Raw genomic sequence first — 15,509 nt, forward strand, 5'->3', positions numbered from 1 at the left:
CAGTAAGACCAGAAACACAGAATTGTTTAAGATTGACTGAGGTCATCCACATATAAAAGGTATGAAAACAAAATTTATTCTGACTCTGGTGAGTTACTGCTCTCGATGGACCAGTGTCCATTCAGGAACATCATCAAGTTCACGTTCTCAGGCTCCAGGTGACACCTGCTGTGGTGCACCCTTCTGGAAATTTCTGGGTTGAAGGCCCTCTGTAGAGGGACGGCCGTCGACACGACTGTAAGATACTTACGTGCGACGTGGCTTAGCTTCTTAAACCCCCTGGGCAGTCTCCAAAAGTCGAGCGGGTTCTGATCTCTGACCATCGTGTTGGTGCTCTTGTACTCCGTCAGTATCGCATCCACTTCTTCTGTCCCAAAGCCCAATGGACTGGCGTCTTTACTCGGGCACAGAGCTTTCAGCTCCACTTGGAGTTTCTGTTCGATCGTCTGCGCCCTGCTGCTGAAGAGCATGATGTTCTTGAAGCGCGGGTCCATCGCAGTGCTCAAGGCCATCCAGCGGTTGTCCCCCGCGTGGCCGAAGAGCCTCATGCAGACGTCTGCCAGCGCCTTGGCCACCTGATTGCCATCCTCGGACAGCCGGGCCATCGACTTCTGCAGGTTGTCGACGAGTGGGATGATGTTGGAGAGTGACTCGTACCCGTCGCTCACCATCTCCTTTGCTGTGTCCCTGAGGGGCTGCAGAGCGGCTAGTACAGCATTGATTTTTTCCATATCGCGATCGTTCAGCCAGAGGTCCTCCTTGACATGCTGCAGGAGCACCAGGTTGATGGCGTCTCGCTGCTGGGACAACCGCTGGAGCATGGTGCCCATGTCCAGCCATGTGTCGTCCACGGCAGCCTGGACGAGCCGCAGTGGGCTGAGATTCAGCTTCTCCTGGTTGGCACGGAGCTGCCGCTGGGCATCGCGGTCCTGCTGGAAGAAGCGCACGATGGCACGACACTTGCGCAGGAGCAGCGGCATGCGCCACGACGGCTTGTCGAGCTGGGCGAGCGCCTCACGGAACATGATGTCCAGAGTGCACACGAAGCAGCGCATGTGCACCCAGCCTTTGGCCTCGCAACTTTCCGTCATGCTGTCTTTGCTTTTCACGTTGGACATGACCACCTTGACCTTCTCAGCGATGCCCCAGTCGCTAGACGTCTTCAGAAGCTGCTCGACCACGTGGGCCGCAGCTCTGTCCGAGCCTAAAGCCACCGTCTCCAGCAGGCAGTTCCGCCGCTTCCAGTAGCGATCGATGAAGTGGCAGCTGACCGTCAAGTAGACGCCCTCCGAGGTGTGCGTCCACATCTCAGCGGTCAGAGCCACCTCTGGGACCGACTGCAGCATGTTATGCACCTCAGCCTTGATGTACTCGTACACGCTCTGGAGCTCTGTGCGCACCCACAGCGCGGAGGATGGCGGGTCAAAGGTCGGGTTCAGGCCCCGGCAGAAGGCTCGAAAGCCCACGTCTTTCACTTTGCTAAAGGGCAGCAGGTCAGTTACCAGCATTTTTAACAGGTGGTGCTTCAGAAGCTCATCTCCTGAAAGGAATACCATTGTTGATTAACTGCCATGAACTTTGTGATCTCTTTTCCCTCAGTTTGTCAACAAAATGCTATTCTGTTTAAAGATAAATAGTTACAGGATTATATCATTTATAATGTGTATATGTAATTATTATATTTATTATATGCACAGTTTTGAAGACATGGCTAATTAAAGACATTTAGGATAAGGTCCATGATTTTAGAGTCGTAAAAGGTCATGAATACTAACCTTGAGAGACTTGTTGAGGTACAGTGATGGCTTGTAACTCAGCCATATTCCTGCATCGCTTCCTGCCTATTTCAAGCAAACAGATTTAACAGCACCAGTTAATATTTGTTTCTTGTTTTCGGTCTTCTTGTTTGACACATGGAATAGCAGTTATTTGTTGTTGTTGTTTCACTCTTTAGAACTACTATTTTAAAAGATCTTTGTTTTCTACATGACAACCTAGGATAAGCTCTGCAAGTCTGTCTGGTAAAGACACTCCCATTTCCAATGTTCCTAAACCCGGGCACCAATCACAACCATGAAGGCTGGCTTAACACGATGACATCAAAGCAGTTTTTGAAAAAAGTTTTTGATGTTTTTTTCCGTTGCTCCGCATATGTTATCTCAATAAACCTTGTCCAGAATTTCAATTGAGATAAAGTGTGGTGCCGTATATTTACTGTATAGTAAAGGATATGAGGAACATAACATTCAAAGCAGCATGTTGCACAACATGCAAACCAGCCAGTTTCACTTTCACACAAAACGAAAGTCAGACACAACATAGGAAGTGCTGTAGATTCTCACAATACGAAGTCAGTACGAGAGACAAATAGAATGTAGTAGGAGAGTTCAGACCTCTTATTTGCCAAATCACACTTTTGCATTCCCTCGCTGTGCTTTCCCCTTGCCATATCAAAGATCTTGAGAGCTTATGAGTGTGTTTTTAAAATCAACCTGACAAACTCTGAACGCTACAAGAGTGTGACGTTCTAAACAAACACACGACAATTCCATTCATACTATGAACTGTTAAGTGTGCTTGGAGCTATTTTTATTGGTTTCACCATGAACTACATTTCATACATTATTATTAAACGTTCACGGTTAATTGCACTTAGGCTATCGTTAAATTGTTAAAAGACTAGACTACAGGTAAGCCTTCTCAAAATGGCACATAGACATTAAGGGACAAAGGGACAGGTGAGGCCCCTCAGCAGCACCCCTGCCTGCCTGCCTGCCCATAACTGCCTCTGCATTGACCTTCAAGAAACTCACCTGGACTCGCCATTTGCACTCTTCGACTTCCCATTGGCGCTAATCAAAGTCCTTTATGAGTGTTGTGGGTGATGAGTGGGAGAATCAGAAACTGTTTCCGTTTGAGGGGGTGGAACCAAATAAACAAGGGAGGGGCAGCATTTGAAGTAGGCCTATGATCTCCAGTGTGGCACAGGGATACTGATCTCATTGAATGTGTCAGAATGTGATAACAAGTCAATAAATTATGTCTAACCACACCAAAATTGGTGAGTCTAACCACACCAAAATTCTCTTTCGGCACATCTTGACATCCATTAGAAAATATTCCATGTCAAAAGGTGAAGTTTTTCTCACTAGTAAGATGTATGTGATTTGGTGAATTATACTTATGAATCACACCAGACCTATGTGTTGAGGCCTTAAGAGATCTCACTGGAGACACGGACAGAAAAAAACATTGTAATGATCTCTCCTTGAATGTCAATACAATGACAGCATCAATTTACTTGAAACCATAGTCACTTTTGAATGAGGAATATAGGTCAAAGGTTTATGACTGCTCTACTTTTGCTTTGAAAAAGGGCATAGCATATTTAATGATAAGTTAGGCTATCCAATCAGTTTATCATGATGAAATATTTTTGCTTTTCTTTCCTTTTGCAATTTTCTAAATTTTGCAGATTCTGAATTACTTTTGAATGTCTTGTTAAGTCTCAAGTCCTTGGTCTTATGATGGTATCGACTCCTCAATTAATCCATGTTGCTGATGTTTTTCCACATATGAAATATCGACCTGTTTTAAAGGTGAACTATGCAGTATTGGCAATTTCCTTACTGTTTTCTCAGTTTTTGCTTCTTTTTCGCTGGCTCTGTCATGACGAATGTCTGAGAAACTCCATTGCTACCTTTTTCTAGCCGGTGCCTGGCGTGTATGTGTATTTGAATGCAGTAAAGCAATTCGTTACACTCGTTATACTTCCTGACACTGAGGCCGTCGGCCCGCCGGCCCACAGTTGCAAGGGTGTTTTTTTCCGCTCACAGGCGCTAGGGGGAAGTGAGACGGCCACCATTCAACCGGAAAAAAGTCATATAACCATTCCAATGACTCTGAAGCTGTTAAATGAAGGTAAATTAAGCTAAAACACTTGCATATTAAGCTAAAGAACCTGCATAGTGTGCCTTTAATTGGATATTTTATTGGTTATTGGGCAATACAGTATGTGTATGTTCTGCTGATTGACATTGATTGACGGGCATTTAATCTTAGGCCTACAACTGTGCCATCAGTTAGCCAATTTTACAGTTTTGTTCAGTTTTAGTCATATCTGTCTGTCACACACACAAACTGCAGTAGCATAAGTCTGGATTGCTGCCAGTTTGGCATGAATCTCCACTAGATGATGAACTCAGAAATGCAGTGGCAGCCACTATACAGCTTACTCAACATTACAACATTACTCAGCTTCTTTGTAGCCCCAAACTGGATCAGCTCAATGAGTATTACTGAGAGCCTGCAATTGCTCATGAACATTCTTTGTCATTTGCACAATGGAAGACATGTTCTTAAGAGATCATGTAATAGAATGACCATCAAGGGTCCTCATCTCTAAAAAGAACACTGAAATGATCAACCCTTTTTATCTGACAATCCTCACCTCGGGATTGACTGGGGGCTCCTTTAGTGAAGGACAAGGTGTCGAACAAGGACAGAATGTGTTTAGATCGAGGAAGTTCTTCTTGTCTGGTTCCAGCAAGCATGTTCTTAAGAGGCGGTTGACTTCTCTCTCTTCTTCTCCGATGGTTGCAATTGTGTGAGGTCAAATCTCTGGACCTCATGTCTCTGTTTGATCTTCTCGGTCTGTCTACACAGTCTGGCATGGTTTACTCCACTGAGTTTGCTGCTAATGGGCCCTCTGCCAGCACCTTGATGAAGATCAGCTGTTACGTTTCTCCCTTCTTTTGCCTTTTGTATTTTATATTTTGTGGTATATTCACAAAATATAAAATGTGGTATGATATTCTTGAGTGTTTTTTTGTCTCAGGTCCCTGTTCTGATGATAGTATTGATGTTTTTCACATAGTTCATGTCAGCCACATATGATCTTGCTTACTAAAGGGATTTAACAACTTATGGTGGCAGAGGATGCTGTGGCTTAGAATTCCATTGTGACACACTGCCTTCTGTAGCTGACATATCCATTATGACACATTTTAGCTCAGACTCTTCAGGTGGTTTGTGACCTAATGTGATTCTGTGATCTACCTGACTGTGGGATGTTTTTGCCACACCTGGGTCAGACAGGCAGTGTATATTCCTCCTATGAGCCACTCATCTTATCAGTTTCCTTCTCAAGTTCAAGGGGTGGGGGGGTAATAGGGTGTGTGGGGGAGAGGGGTGTACCTGTGTGCGTGTGTGTTTGTGTGTGTAGGGGGGTTAGGTGGAGGGGGGTGTACTTGTGTGTGGGGGGAGTGGGTATATTGTGTGTTTGGGTGAGGGTGAGGGGTGAAATGGTGTGTGTGGGGGGGAGTAATAGGGTGTATGTTTATGGTGTTTGTGGGGTATGGTGTAATAGATTGTGTGTGTGTGTGTGGGGGTAGTATTGGTGTGTGTGTGTGTGTGTGAGGTGAGTGGTGAGGTTCTCCAGTTGGTGTTTGTGAAGTGTGAAAAAAGCTTCTTAAATTTATATATAAACAAAGTTTATTTATACATAATGTATGTAATATTTGTATATTAGCGTATTTGTTTTTCATTAGGCTATTGATCATTTATATTGCATTTAATGTATTGTTTATTATAGCTATTTTCCTCAATGTAGTTTTACCAACATTTTAAAACTGTTCACTGTTGATTTTTAACTGTTGTATTGTAATGGTGAGTTAATTTTTTGCGTGTACAGAGGTGACCAAGAGGCTAGCAATTCTTGTCCAAAAAGTATTGCTACACCACAATACTCAATATATTAACTGTGAGTCATTTTCCCCCATTGCACCAACACTGGATTTTAGGGTTTTTCTCACCGAGAAAGTGTCAGAATTTGTTGATTACCACTTACAGCCTCTTGTTAGGAAGTTACCATCTTATTTGAAGGACACATCTGACCTTTTGAACAGATTACAACTTAAATACAAAATGTGGATGAACATGATTGGTTTGTGACATTGGATGTGTCTTCTCTATACACTTCTATCCCTCATAAAGATGGTCTAGAAGCTTTAAATCACTACTTACTAGAAACCCCACTAGACATACCTACAAACTTTATCACTGATTTAACAGAGTTTATTCTCACCTACAATTACTTTCTATTTGAGAACGATTATTATCTACAATTGCAGGGTACAGCCATGGGCACCAAGCTATGCTAACCTGTTCATGGGGAAATTTGAACTGGATTTTGTGTACAATAACAATCTTGTCAAACTTTGGGTAAGATACATTGATGACTGTTTTTTGATTTGGAAAGGGAATGAGACCGAGTTCACACATTTTGAACTCAAGACTAGAAACTATCAAATTTTCATCAGAGAGGGATTTGGAGTCAATACATTTTTTAGATGTTTTAATATTGAAACAACACAATCGAATATCCACCACAGTATTTCGTAAAGAGACCGACAAAAACATGTTGTTGAGTGCAGACAGCCACCATCCAGTGGCGCTGAAACGAGGGTTGCCGCTTAGCCAATTATACCGGGTCCGACGTATCTGCGAGACAGATGAGGAATTTGAAAAACAGTCAACTTTGCTTAACCGATTCCGATCACGGGGGTACCCTGAAGAATGGTTGACCCCAGCTTATGAGAAAGTAAGATCGTCGCAAAGATCAGAATTACTATCGAAGAGGGAAAAAAAAAACAGACACGTCCTTTTTCAGTGAACTACGCACTCACATACAACAAATTATCAAGACCCATCAAATCAATTGTGAATACACATTGGCATATTCTATCAACAGACACCTCTTTGAATAACACTTGCTGTACCACCTCTCTTCACTCATAAAAGGTCGAGTAACTTAAAGAATCTATTTGTAAGGTCGGACGTGATTCGCACAGGGAAGCCCTCCTTCATCAAGGGGTGCTTCCCTTGCAGAAATTGTGCTGCTTGTCCACACATGAACATTCTAAAGAATATCTGGGTTCATTGAATTCAACATAAAATTTTAGAACCTTCAATTGTTGCGGAACTTAGAATGTTCAAAAACCTACGCCTTTAAGGGTTAAGCCCTTTAATATCTAGGAGAGTGGCTTTCCTTCTTTTTACCAAATATAATTAGGTGGTAGTGTTCATTCAGGACGTGATTCGCACAGGGAAGCCCTCCTTCATCAAGGGGTGCTTCCCTTGCAGAAATTGTGCTGCTTGTCCACACATGAACATTCTAAAGAATATCTGGGTTCATTGAATTCAACATAAAATTTTAGAACCTTCAATTGTTCTTGAACTTAGAATGTTCAAAAACCTACGCCTTTAAGGGTTAAGCCCTTTAATATCTAGGAGAGTGGCTTTCCTTCTTTTTACCAAATATAATTAGGTGGTAGTGTTCATTCAGGTTTGGTACTGTATGTATGTCGGTGTCATTAACAAACCACCATTAAAAGTTGTACAATTGTATTGTAGTTTTTATCAAAAATATATTCTGATATATTTATAAATATCAAACTTCATCCTACATTTAACCAATCATATTCAAGTGGCACAACATATCCCATCAGAAAGACCAGAAACACAGAATTGTACAAAATTAACTGAGGTCATCCACATATAAAAGGTATGAAAACAAAATTTATTCTGACTCTGGTGAGTTACTGTTCTCGATGGACCAGTGTCCATTCAGGAACATCATCAAGTTCACGTTCTCAGGCTCCAGGTGACACCTGCTGTGGTGCACCCTTCTGGAAATTTCTGGGTTGAAGGCCCTCTGTAGAGGTACGGCCGTCGACACGACTGTGAGATACCTCTGTGCGACGTGGCTTAGCTTCTTAAGTCCCCTGGGGAGTCTCCAAAAGTCCAGCGGGTTCTGATCTCTGACCATCGTGTTGGTGCTCTTGTACTCTTTCAGTATCATTATCCGCCGTCTGTCCCAAAGCCCAATGGACTGGCGTCTTTTCGGGCACAGCTTTCAGCTCCACTTGGAGTTTCTGTTCGATCGTCTGCGCCCTGCTGCTGAAGAGCATGATGTTCTTGAAGCGGGTCCATCGCGCAGTGCTCCACGGCCATCCAGCGGTTGTCCCCAGCGTGGGTCGGCGCCTCATGCAGGCGTCTGCCAGCGCCTTGGCCACCTGATTGCCATCCTCGGACAGCCGGGCCATCGACTTCTGCAGGTTGTCGACGAGCGGGATGATGTTGGAGAGTGACTCGTACCCGTCGCTCACCATCTCCTTTGCTGTGTCCCTGAGGGGCTGCAGAGCGACTAGTACAGCATCGATTTTTTCCATATCGCGATCGTTCAGCCAGAGGTCCTCCTTGACATGCTGCAGGAGCACCAGGTTGATGGCAGCTCGCTGCTCGGACAACCGCTGGAGCATGGTACCCACGTCCAGCCATGTGTCCTCCGCGGCGGCCTGGACGAGCCGCAGTGGGCTGAGATTCAGCTTCTCCTGGTTGGCACGGAGCTGCCGCTGGGCATCGCGGTCCTGCTGGAAGAAGCGCACGATGGCACGACACTTGCGCAGGAGCTGCGGCATGCGCCACGACGGCTCGTCGAGCTGGGCGAGCGCCTCACGGAACACAATGTCCAGAGTGCACACGAAGCAGCGCACGTGCGCCCAGCCTTTGGCCTCGCAACTTTCCGTCATGCTCCCTTTGCTCATCATGTTAGACACGACCACCTTGACCTTGTCGGCGATGCCCCAGTCGCTAGACGTCTTCAGAAGCTGCTCGACCACGCGGCCCGCTTCCCTGTCCGAGTCTAGTGCCACCGTCTCCAGCATGCAGTTCCGCCGCTTCCAGTAGCGATCGATGAAGTGGCAGCTGACCGTCAAGTAGACGCCCTCCGAGGTGTGCGTCCACATCTCAGCGGTCAGAGCCACCTCGGGGACCGACTGTAGCGTGTTACGCAACTTGACCTTGATCTGCTCATACACGCTCTGGAGCTCTGTGCGCACCCACAGAGTGGAGGACGGCGGGTCAAAGGTCGGGTTCAGGCCCCTGCAGAAGGCTCGAAAGCCCACGTCTTTTACCTTGCTAAAGGGCAGCAGGTCGGTCACCAGCATTTTTAACAGGTGGTGCTTCAGAAGCTCATCTCCTGAAGGGAATACCACTGTTGATAAAAAAGGACTAGTTACTGCCTTGAATTTTGTGATTTCTTCTCCCTGAGTTTGTCAACAAATGCTGTTCTGTTTTGATAAATGGTTACAGGATTATATGACTTATAATGTGTAAATGTATGTATTATTCATTTGTTTATATTATTGGTTTCATTCTCCTATCTGTTAATGTCTGAATGAGTTGTTAAAATTAAAGACTGAATGAATTCCTCCGAACTAAATATTATACATATTATATGCACAGTTTTGAATACATGACTGTAATTGAACATATTTAAGATGAAGGTCCATGATTTTAGACTTGTAAAAGGTCATGAATACTAACCTTGAGAGACTTGTTGAGGTACAGTGATGGCTTGTAACTCAGCCAAGTATAGTTTTCTGCTCTTGCTGTTCAGTTTCCCACTCCTCCTCCTGCATCGCTTTCTTCCTATTTCAAGCAAACAGATTTAACAGCACCAGTTAATATGTGTATCTATTTTCAGTTCTTTTTGTCGTTTTACATGTTAGAACTACTATTTTAAAGGATCTTTGTTTCCTACATGACATTAACCTTTGGCAAATCCGAATTTGCTCTTTCTGGTAAAGAGTCCATCCCATTTCACTCCCATTTCCAATGTTCCTAAAGCTGAGCACTAATCACAACCAGAAGGCACCCTTAACATATCAAACCTTTTTAAAAAAATGTGTGTGTGTGTGTGTGTGTGTGTGTGTGTGTGTGTATCTTACTGGATGCCATTGTTGGTTGGTTCCGGTTATACTCGTAGAGTAAAGTCTCCTCAGTCTTCAACGGGGCTGTGAGGAACACAACATGCACACCATTAGCAGCGCAGAGGAATGAGCCCCTCACAGCCACTTTCGGACTGTCTAGTCCTTCCAGTGCTCTCCAGACTGCCAGTGAATTCTCTGGGTTGGTCAGTTATAAAGAACTTTGTTGGTGTTGCATCGTGAAGACACAGCTGTGCGCAGTTTTCACGTGGGTCATCTTTGCCCTTGGACATTTTCAGCCGGTTGGAAACTGGACTAATTTTATTTTTATTTTTATTATTAATTTGTTTGTTGCACGTCTTGGTGTCACGGGTACGCTGGCGACTACGCCGCTCCGTCCGGCATCTATTGTATTTGTTAGTCTGTGTCAATGACAATGTCTTATATGTGGAGCGCTTTGGGTTGCACTCTGTGCATGTTAAATGCGCTATACAAATAAATCTGGCGACTTTCACTCGAAACGAAAGTCAAGACGTCAGAATTAGAAGTGCTGTGGCTTCTCACAAGGTCAGTACGACAAATAGAATGTACTGTAGCCGGAGAGTTCAGACCTCTTATTTGCTAAATTAACCTTTTGCGTTCCCTCGCATAGTTCAGTCGCAACACTCTTCCATTCGCCCAAGATAACATGTAGGCATAACTAACAATGAGATATTTAAAAAACGGTGCTTTCCCCTTGCCATTTCAAAAAGATCTTGGGCTTAGGGTGCGTTTGTAAATTCAACCTCACACGCTCTGAACGCTCAGAGAGTGTTACGCTCTGAATAAAAACATGACATCCATGTTATGAGTGGTTAAGTGTGCTTGGAGCAGCAATTTACGAACACACCTTTTACTGTTTCAATGGAAACGAAATAGAGTGATAATGCAGCTGATATAAGGTCGTTATAAAGTCATGTTTCTTGAAAGGTCAATGCTGCAAAGCCTACAATAAAACAAGATTGTTTTCAAAGAAGTTATACACGGTTTGTTTTCCCAACATCAGCTGAATGGCTTACAGACATTCCTCAGTCAATTGAACTTACGTTACGTTACGCCTACGTTATTATCATTTAATTAATTGTTATGAAACATTCATGGCTAATTGCATCTAGCCTATGCCTTTTGTTAAATTGTTAAAAGACCACGGGTAAGCCTTCTCAAAAGAGCACATTGGACATTAAGGGCAAAGGGACAGGTGAGCACTGTCAGACAGCGCCTCTGCTTCTGCCTCTACCTCTGCCCAACACTTTCAAGAAACCCACCTGGATTCGCCATTTGAAGTCTTCGACTTCTCATTGAATCTAATCGATGTCCTTTATGAGTGTTGGAGAATCAGAAACAGGTGTGTTTTCATGTGAGGGGTGGAACCAAATCAACAAGGGAGGGGCAGCATTGACATATGATCTCCCAGTGTGGCACAGGGATATTGATCTCATTGTCAGAATGCGAGAACAATAACAATATCAATGAAACCAATTAGGCTATGGAGTCTAACCACACTCAAATTTTCTTTCAGCAAATCTTGACATCCATTATAAAATATTCCATGTCAAAGGTGTGTTTTTCTCAGTAGTAAAAATGTTTATCTTTAATGATATTTATTCTTTAATGAATTATAATTCTGAATCACACCAGACTGTTCATTTTTTTACAGTAGGCTAGAGTAACGGAACTTTTGCAGAACAGTAACTGTAGCCGACAGTAGCCTACAAAAACTGAACATTGGGTTCACCATCTCCCAACATAGGCCTTTTAACATTTTATATTTGCTTCAAAGGCATGGGATGTTGAGGGGTTATTTTAAAACAAAGTAGTAGTCTACAGCTACTGTTGGAATGATGTCAATCTAGTGTCTTTTTTAACATCAATTAGCTTAAGAGGAAAAGTCAAACTTCAGAGTTGTGCTAATTACCCAACCAGTCAATTAGCATTAACTGTAGCAGGGTGAACTGATTGGCATCCCCTTGCCCTTCCCCCTTGTTGCCCTGATTGTTAGCACCAGGACCGGCGGCTGGTGCTCTATAAGTGAGGAGCAGGCCTGTCCTCACATGTGTGAGCTCTGGGCACTGGCTGGCTGCCACCCCAGTTATTTCCCTGTGTCTCCAGCCAGGTTGGGTATTTGTTTGCCACTGCGACAAATTAGTACGATTACGGTAGTAGCAGTGGCCATGCTTTTGGATTCACTCGCCTGTGCACTGGATCCCTGTAGGTCTGTAAAGGACTGCTGGCCACAAATTGCTCTAAGGTCACCGCTGACTGGTTGTTAACATTCTATGTGACTAGAGATGGTAGGTCTCAGTTTTGCTTAGTCATCTAGTTATCTAAACTTAGTCATTTTTTGGTGATCTCTTGTAGATCATTTTATTTATTCTCCACTCCTGCAGGCCTGAACATCGGGTGGCGGCCGATATACGAGGCTGTTCTGTTTCTGGTTTCATTTCATGTTGTCTTGCCTCCTTTCACGCTGGTTCTGTGGTTCCGTCGATGAGGCTGGTTTGGGCGGCTCCAGTTTCTCCCTGTTGGGCCCTGCTGTTCCAAAGGTGTGAGCTGTACAACGGAGGCCGAGACCTGTTGCACCATCCAGACTCCTCTGTGTTTATTCTTTGTTATTTTCATTTAGTGTATTGTTTTTTTTTTGTTCTGTGATTGGGCTAATTGGGGAACTTCCTTTTAAGGTGTTTAATGTGTGCTGTGCTATGCTGTGCCTATTGACTTGTACTGTTTAATCACCCAGCTTGGTGTGTCTCTTGTGGAGCACTCTGACTTGCCTCTTGGTTGGGGATGTTTCATCCCTCTCAAGTTCCTTGGAAACCAGCCTAAGCCCTGAGTAGACTTTTCTGGTTTGTTTAATAAATCATATTATATTTTTGTAAACCACGTCTCTGCCCTTTCAGTCAACGAACTTGTGTGACCTGTTATTATCATGTGTGGGGTGTCCCTGGGGTCCCTGGCAATTCCTGGGGTGGCGTAGTCTAGGGAAAATATGCCGTAATGCCACATTTCCAAATGAAAACAAAGTCTATATTTTATTTTGTTAGCCTGAAATAGTTTTTCTTATTCATCATCTGGTTTTGTCCAACAATGACAACAGTGGACATCATCAGAAAGTAAGTTTCAGTTCGTTTCCAATTATTCAATATGTGATATTTGTTAATTCTGTGTCTCCTCTGGTTAACGTGGACCCTCTCTACAGTATATTTACAGCACCTGCCAGTCGATGGGACCGCCTGCTTTCTTTGATTCAACAGCACTGCCAAACTTGAGCATTAGCTCAGCTGTCAAGCTCAAGTCGTCACCATGGCATCCATTGTGAGGTCATTTTGGAAAACAAAATCTCCATGATGGAGGGGCCAATGATTGACAGACAGCCAGCGGTAGAATGTACTCAAATGTGTCTTTGCCTGCTTTACATTTTTTTTAGTGCGCAATAGCTGACCTTATAAAAATGTTGGTAAATCAATGTTTGCCATTGTTTATTTCAAAGTGGCAAAGCTTTTGCACACCTTTTTGGGGATAGGTGCGTTGGAAATTTAGAAGAGATCCAGCACACTGTCCATTCCGCATGCAGTTATTAGAATATACAGGTGCTGGTCATTAGACTATTTAGAATTAGAATATCATGAAAAAGTTGATTATGTCAGTAATTCCATTCAAAAAGTGAAACTTGTATATTATATTCCTTCATTACACACAGACTGATATTTCAAATGTTTATTTCTTTTAATTTTGATTATTGTAACTGATAACTAATGAAAATCCCAAATTCAGTATCTGAGAAAATTAGAATATTACTTAAGACCAATAATACAAAAGGTTTTTTAGAAGTGTTGGCCAACTGAAAAGTATGAACATGAAAAGTATGAGCATGTACAGCACTCAATACTTATTTGGGGCTCCTTTTGCCTGAATTACTGCAGCAATGCGGTGTGGCATGGAGTCGATCAGTCTGTGGCACTGCTCAGGTGTTATGAGAGCCCAGGTTGCTCTGATAGTGGCCTTCAGCTCTTCTGCATTGTTGGGTCTGGCGTATCACATCTTCCTCTTCACAATATCCCATAGATTTTCTATGGGGTTAAGGTCAGGCGAGTTTGCTGGCCAATTAAGAACAGGGATACCATGGTCCTTAAACCAGGTACTGGTAGCTTTGGCACTGTGTGCAGGGGCCAAGTCCTGTTGGAAAGTGAAATCTGCATCTGCATAAAGTTGGTCAGCAGCAGGAAGCATGAAGTGCTCTAAAACTTCCTGGTAGACAGCTGTGTTGACCCTGGACCTCAGAAAACACAGTGGACCAACACCAGCAGATGACATGGCACCCCAAACCATCACTGACTGTGGAAACTTTACACTGGACTTCAAGCAATGTGGATTCTGTGCCTCTCCTCTCTTCCTCCAGACTCTGGGACCTTGATTTCCAAAGGAAATGCAAAATGTACTTTCATCAGAGAACATAACTTTGGACCACTCTGCAGCAGTCCAGGCGAGACGCTTCTGACGCGGTCTCTTGTTCAAGAGTGGCTTGACACAAGGAATGCGACCGCTGAAACCCATGTCTTACATACGTCTGTGTGTGGTGGTTCTTAAAGCACTGACTCCAGCTGCAGTCCACTCTTTGTGAATCTCCCCCACATTTTTGAATGGGTTTTGTTTCACAATCTTCTCCAGGGTGCGGTTATCCCTATTGCTTGTACACTTTTTTTTCTACCACATCTTTTCCTTTCCTTCGCCTCTTTATTAATGTGCTTGAACACAGAGCTCTGTGAACAGCCAGCCTCTTTAGCAATGATCTTTTTGTGTCTTGCCCTCCTTGTGCAAGGTGTCAATGGTCGTCTTTTGGACAACTGACCAGTCAGCAGTCTTCCCCATGATTGTGTAGCCTACAGAACTAGACTGAGAGACCATTTAAAGGCCTTTGCAGGTGTTTTGAGTTAATTAGCTGATTAGAGTGTGGCACCAGGTGTCTTCAATATTGAACCTTTTCACAATATTCTAATTTTCTGAGATACTGAATTTGGGGTTTTCATTGGTTGTCAGTTATAATCATCAAAATTAAAAGAAATAAACACTTGAAACATATCAGTCTGTGTGGAATGAATGTACACATTATACAAGTTTCACTTTTTGAATAGAAATACTGAAATCAATCAACTTTTTCATGATATTCTAATTATATGACCAGCACCTGTAGAACACAACATTTCGGTCTCAGACCTTCATCAGGTGAATGTACCTAATGAAGGTGTGAGACCGAAACATTGTGTTCTATATTATAACAAATAATTGCATGCAGAATCTACAGTGTGGATGTCCTCTAAACTATTGGCCTTGTTTATTAAAACTTCATGGTTGCCTAAATACATATTTTCACTTTGATTTTGACAATATTTAATGACCAACACACTTGTACTGGTGTACCAGTAGACATTTTATTTCAATTTAGAACTCAGTTTTTTTGTTGTAACACTAGGTGGTAGTATTTATTCAGGTTTGGTACTATGTATGTCTGTGTCACCAATAAACCAACATAAAACATTGTACAAAATGTATTGTACTCATCAAAAATATATTCTGATATATTTATAAATCACACTTTTATCCTACATTCAACCGGTCATATTCAAGTGGCACAACGTAACCTATCAGTAAGGCCAGAAACACAGAATTGTGTAAGATTGACTGAGGTTATCCACATATAAAAGG

At 43.2% G+C, this 15,509-nt stretch overlaps 1 protein-coding gene across 3 annotated transcripts; it reads right to left on the reverse strand.

Moving 5' to 3' along the window:
- Positions 1–60: 60 nt before the first annotated feature.
- LOC125287909 (E3 SUMO-protein ligase ZBED1-like) lies at positions 61–11,102 on the reverse strand. 3 transcript variants are annotated; one of them, XM_048233992.1, is made up of 5 exons: positions 11,075–11,102; positions 9,792–9,857; positions 9,388–9,492; positions 8,067–9,055; positions 61–566 (listed from the first exon to the last, which is right to left on the reverse strand). In XM_048233992.1, exons 1-5 carry the CDS (start codon positions 11,085–11,087, stop codon positions 75–77), a joined length of 1,665 nt encoding a protein of 554 aa, XP_048089949.1. In that variant the 5' UTR covers positions 11,088–11,102; the 3' UTR covers positions 61–74. The 3 variants fall into 3 exon arrangements, with proteins under 3 accessions (XP_048089949.1, XP_048089948.1, XP_048089950.1); XM_048233991.1 differs by lacking the exons at positions 8,067–9,055; positions 9,388–9,492; positions 9,792–9,857; positions 11,075–11,102 and adding exons at positions 1,776–1,841; positions 4,451–4,912 and having other exon boundaries at positions 61–1,540; XM_048233993.1 differs by lacking the exons at positions 8,067–9,055; positions 9,388–9,492; positions 9,792–9,857; positions 11,075–11,102 and adding exons at positions 1,776–1,841; positions 2,814–3,609 and having other exon boundaries at positions 61–1,540.
- Between the last annotated feature and the right edge of the window lie 4,407 nt (positions 11,103–15,509).

The sequence above is a fragment of the Alosa alosa genome, chromosome 22 (assembly GCF_017589495.1).
Source record: "Alosa alosa isolate M-15738 ecotype Scorff River chromosome 22, AALO_Geno_1.1, whole genome shotgun sequence".
NCBI lineage: Eukaryota > Metazoa > Chordata > Actinopteri > Clupeiformes > Clupeidae > Alosa > Alosa alosa.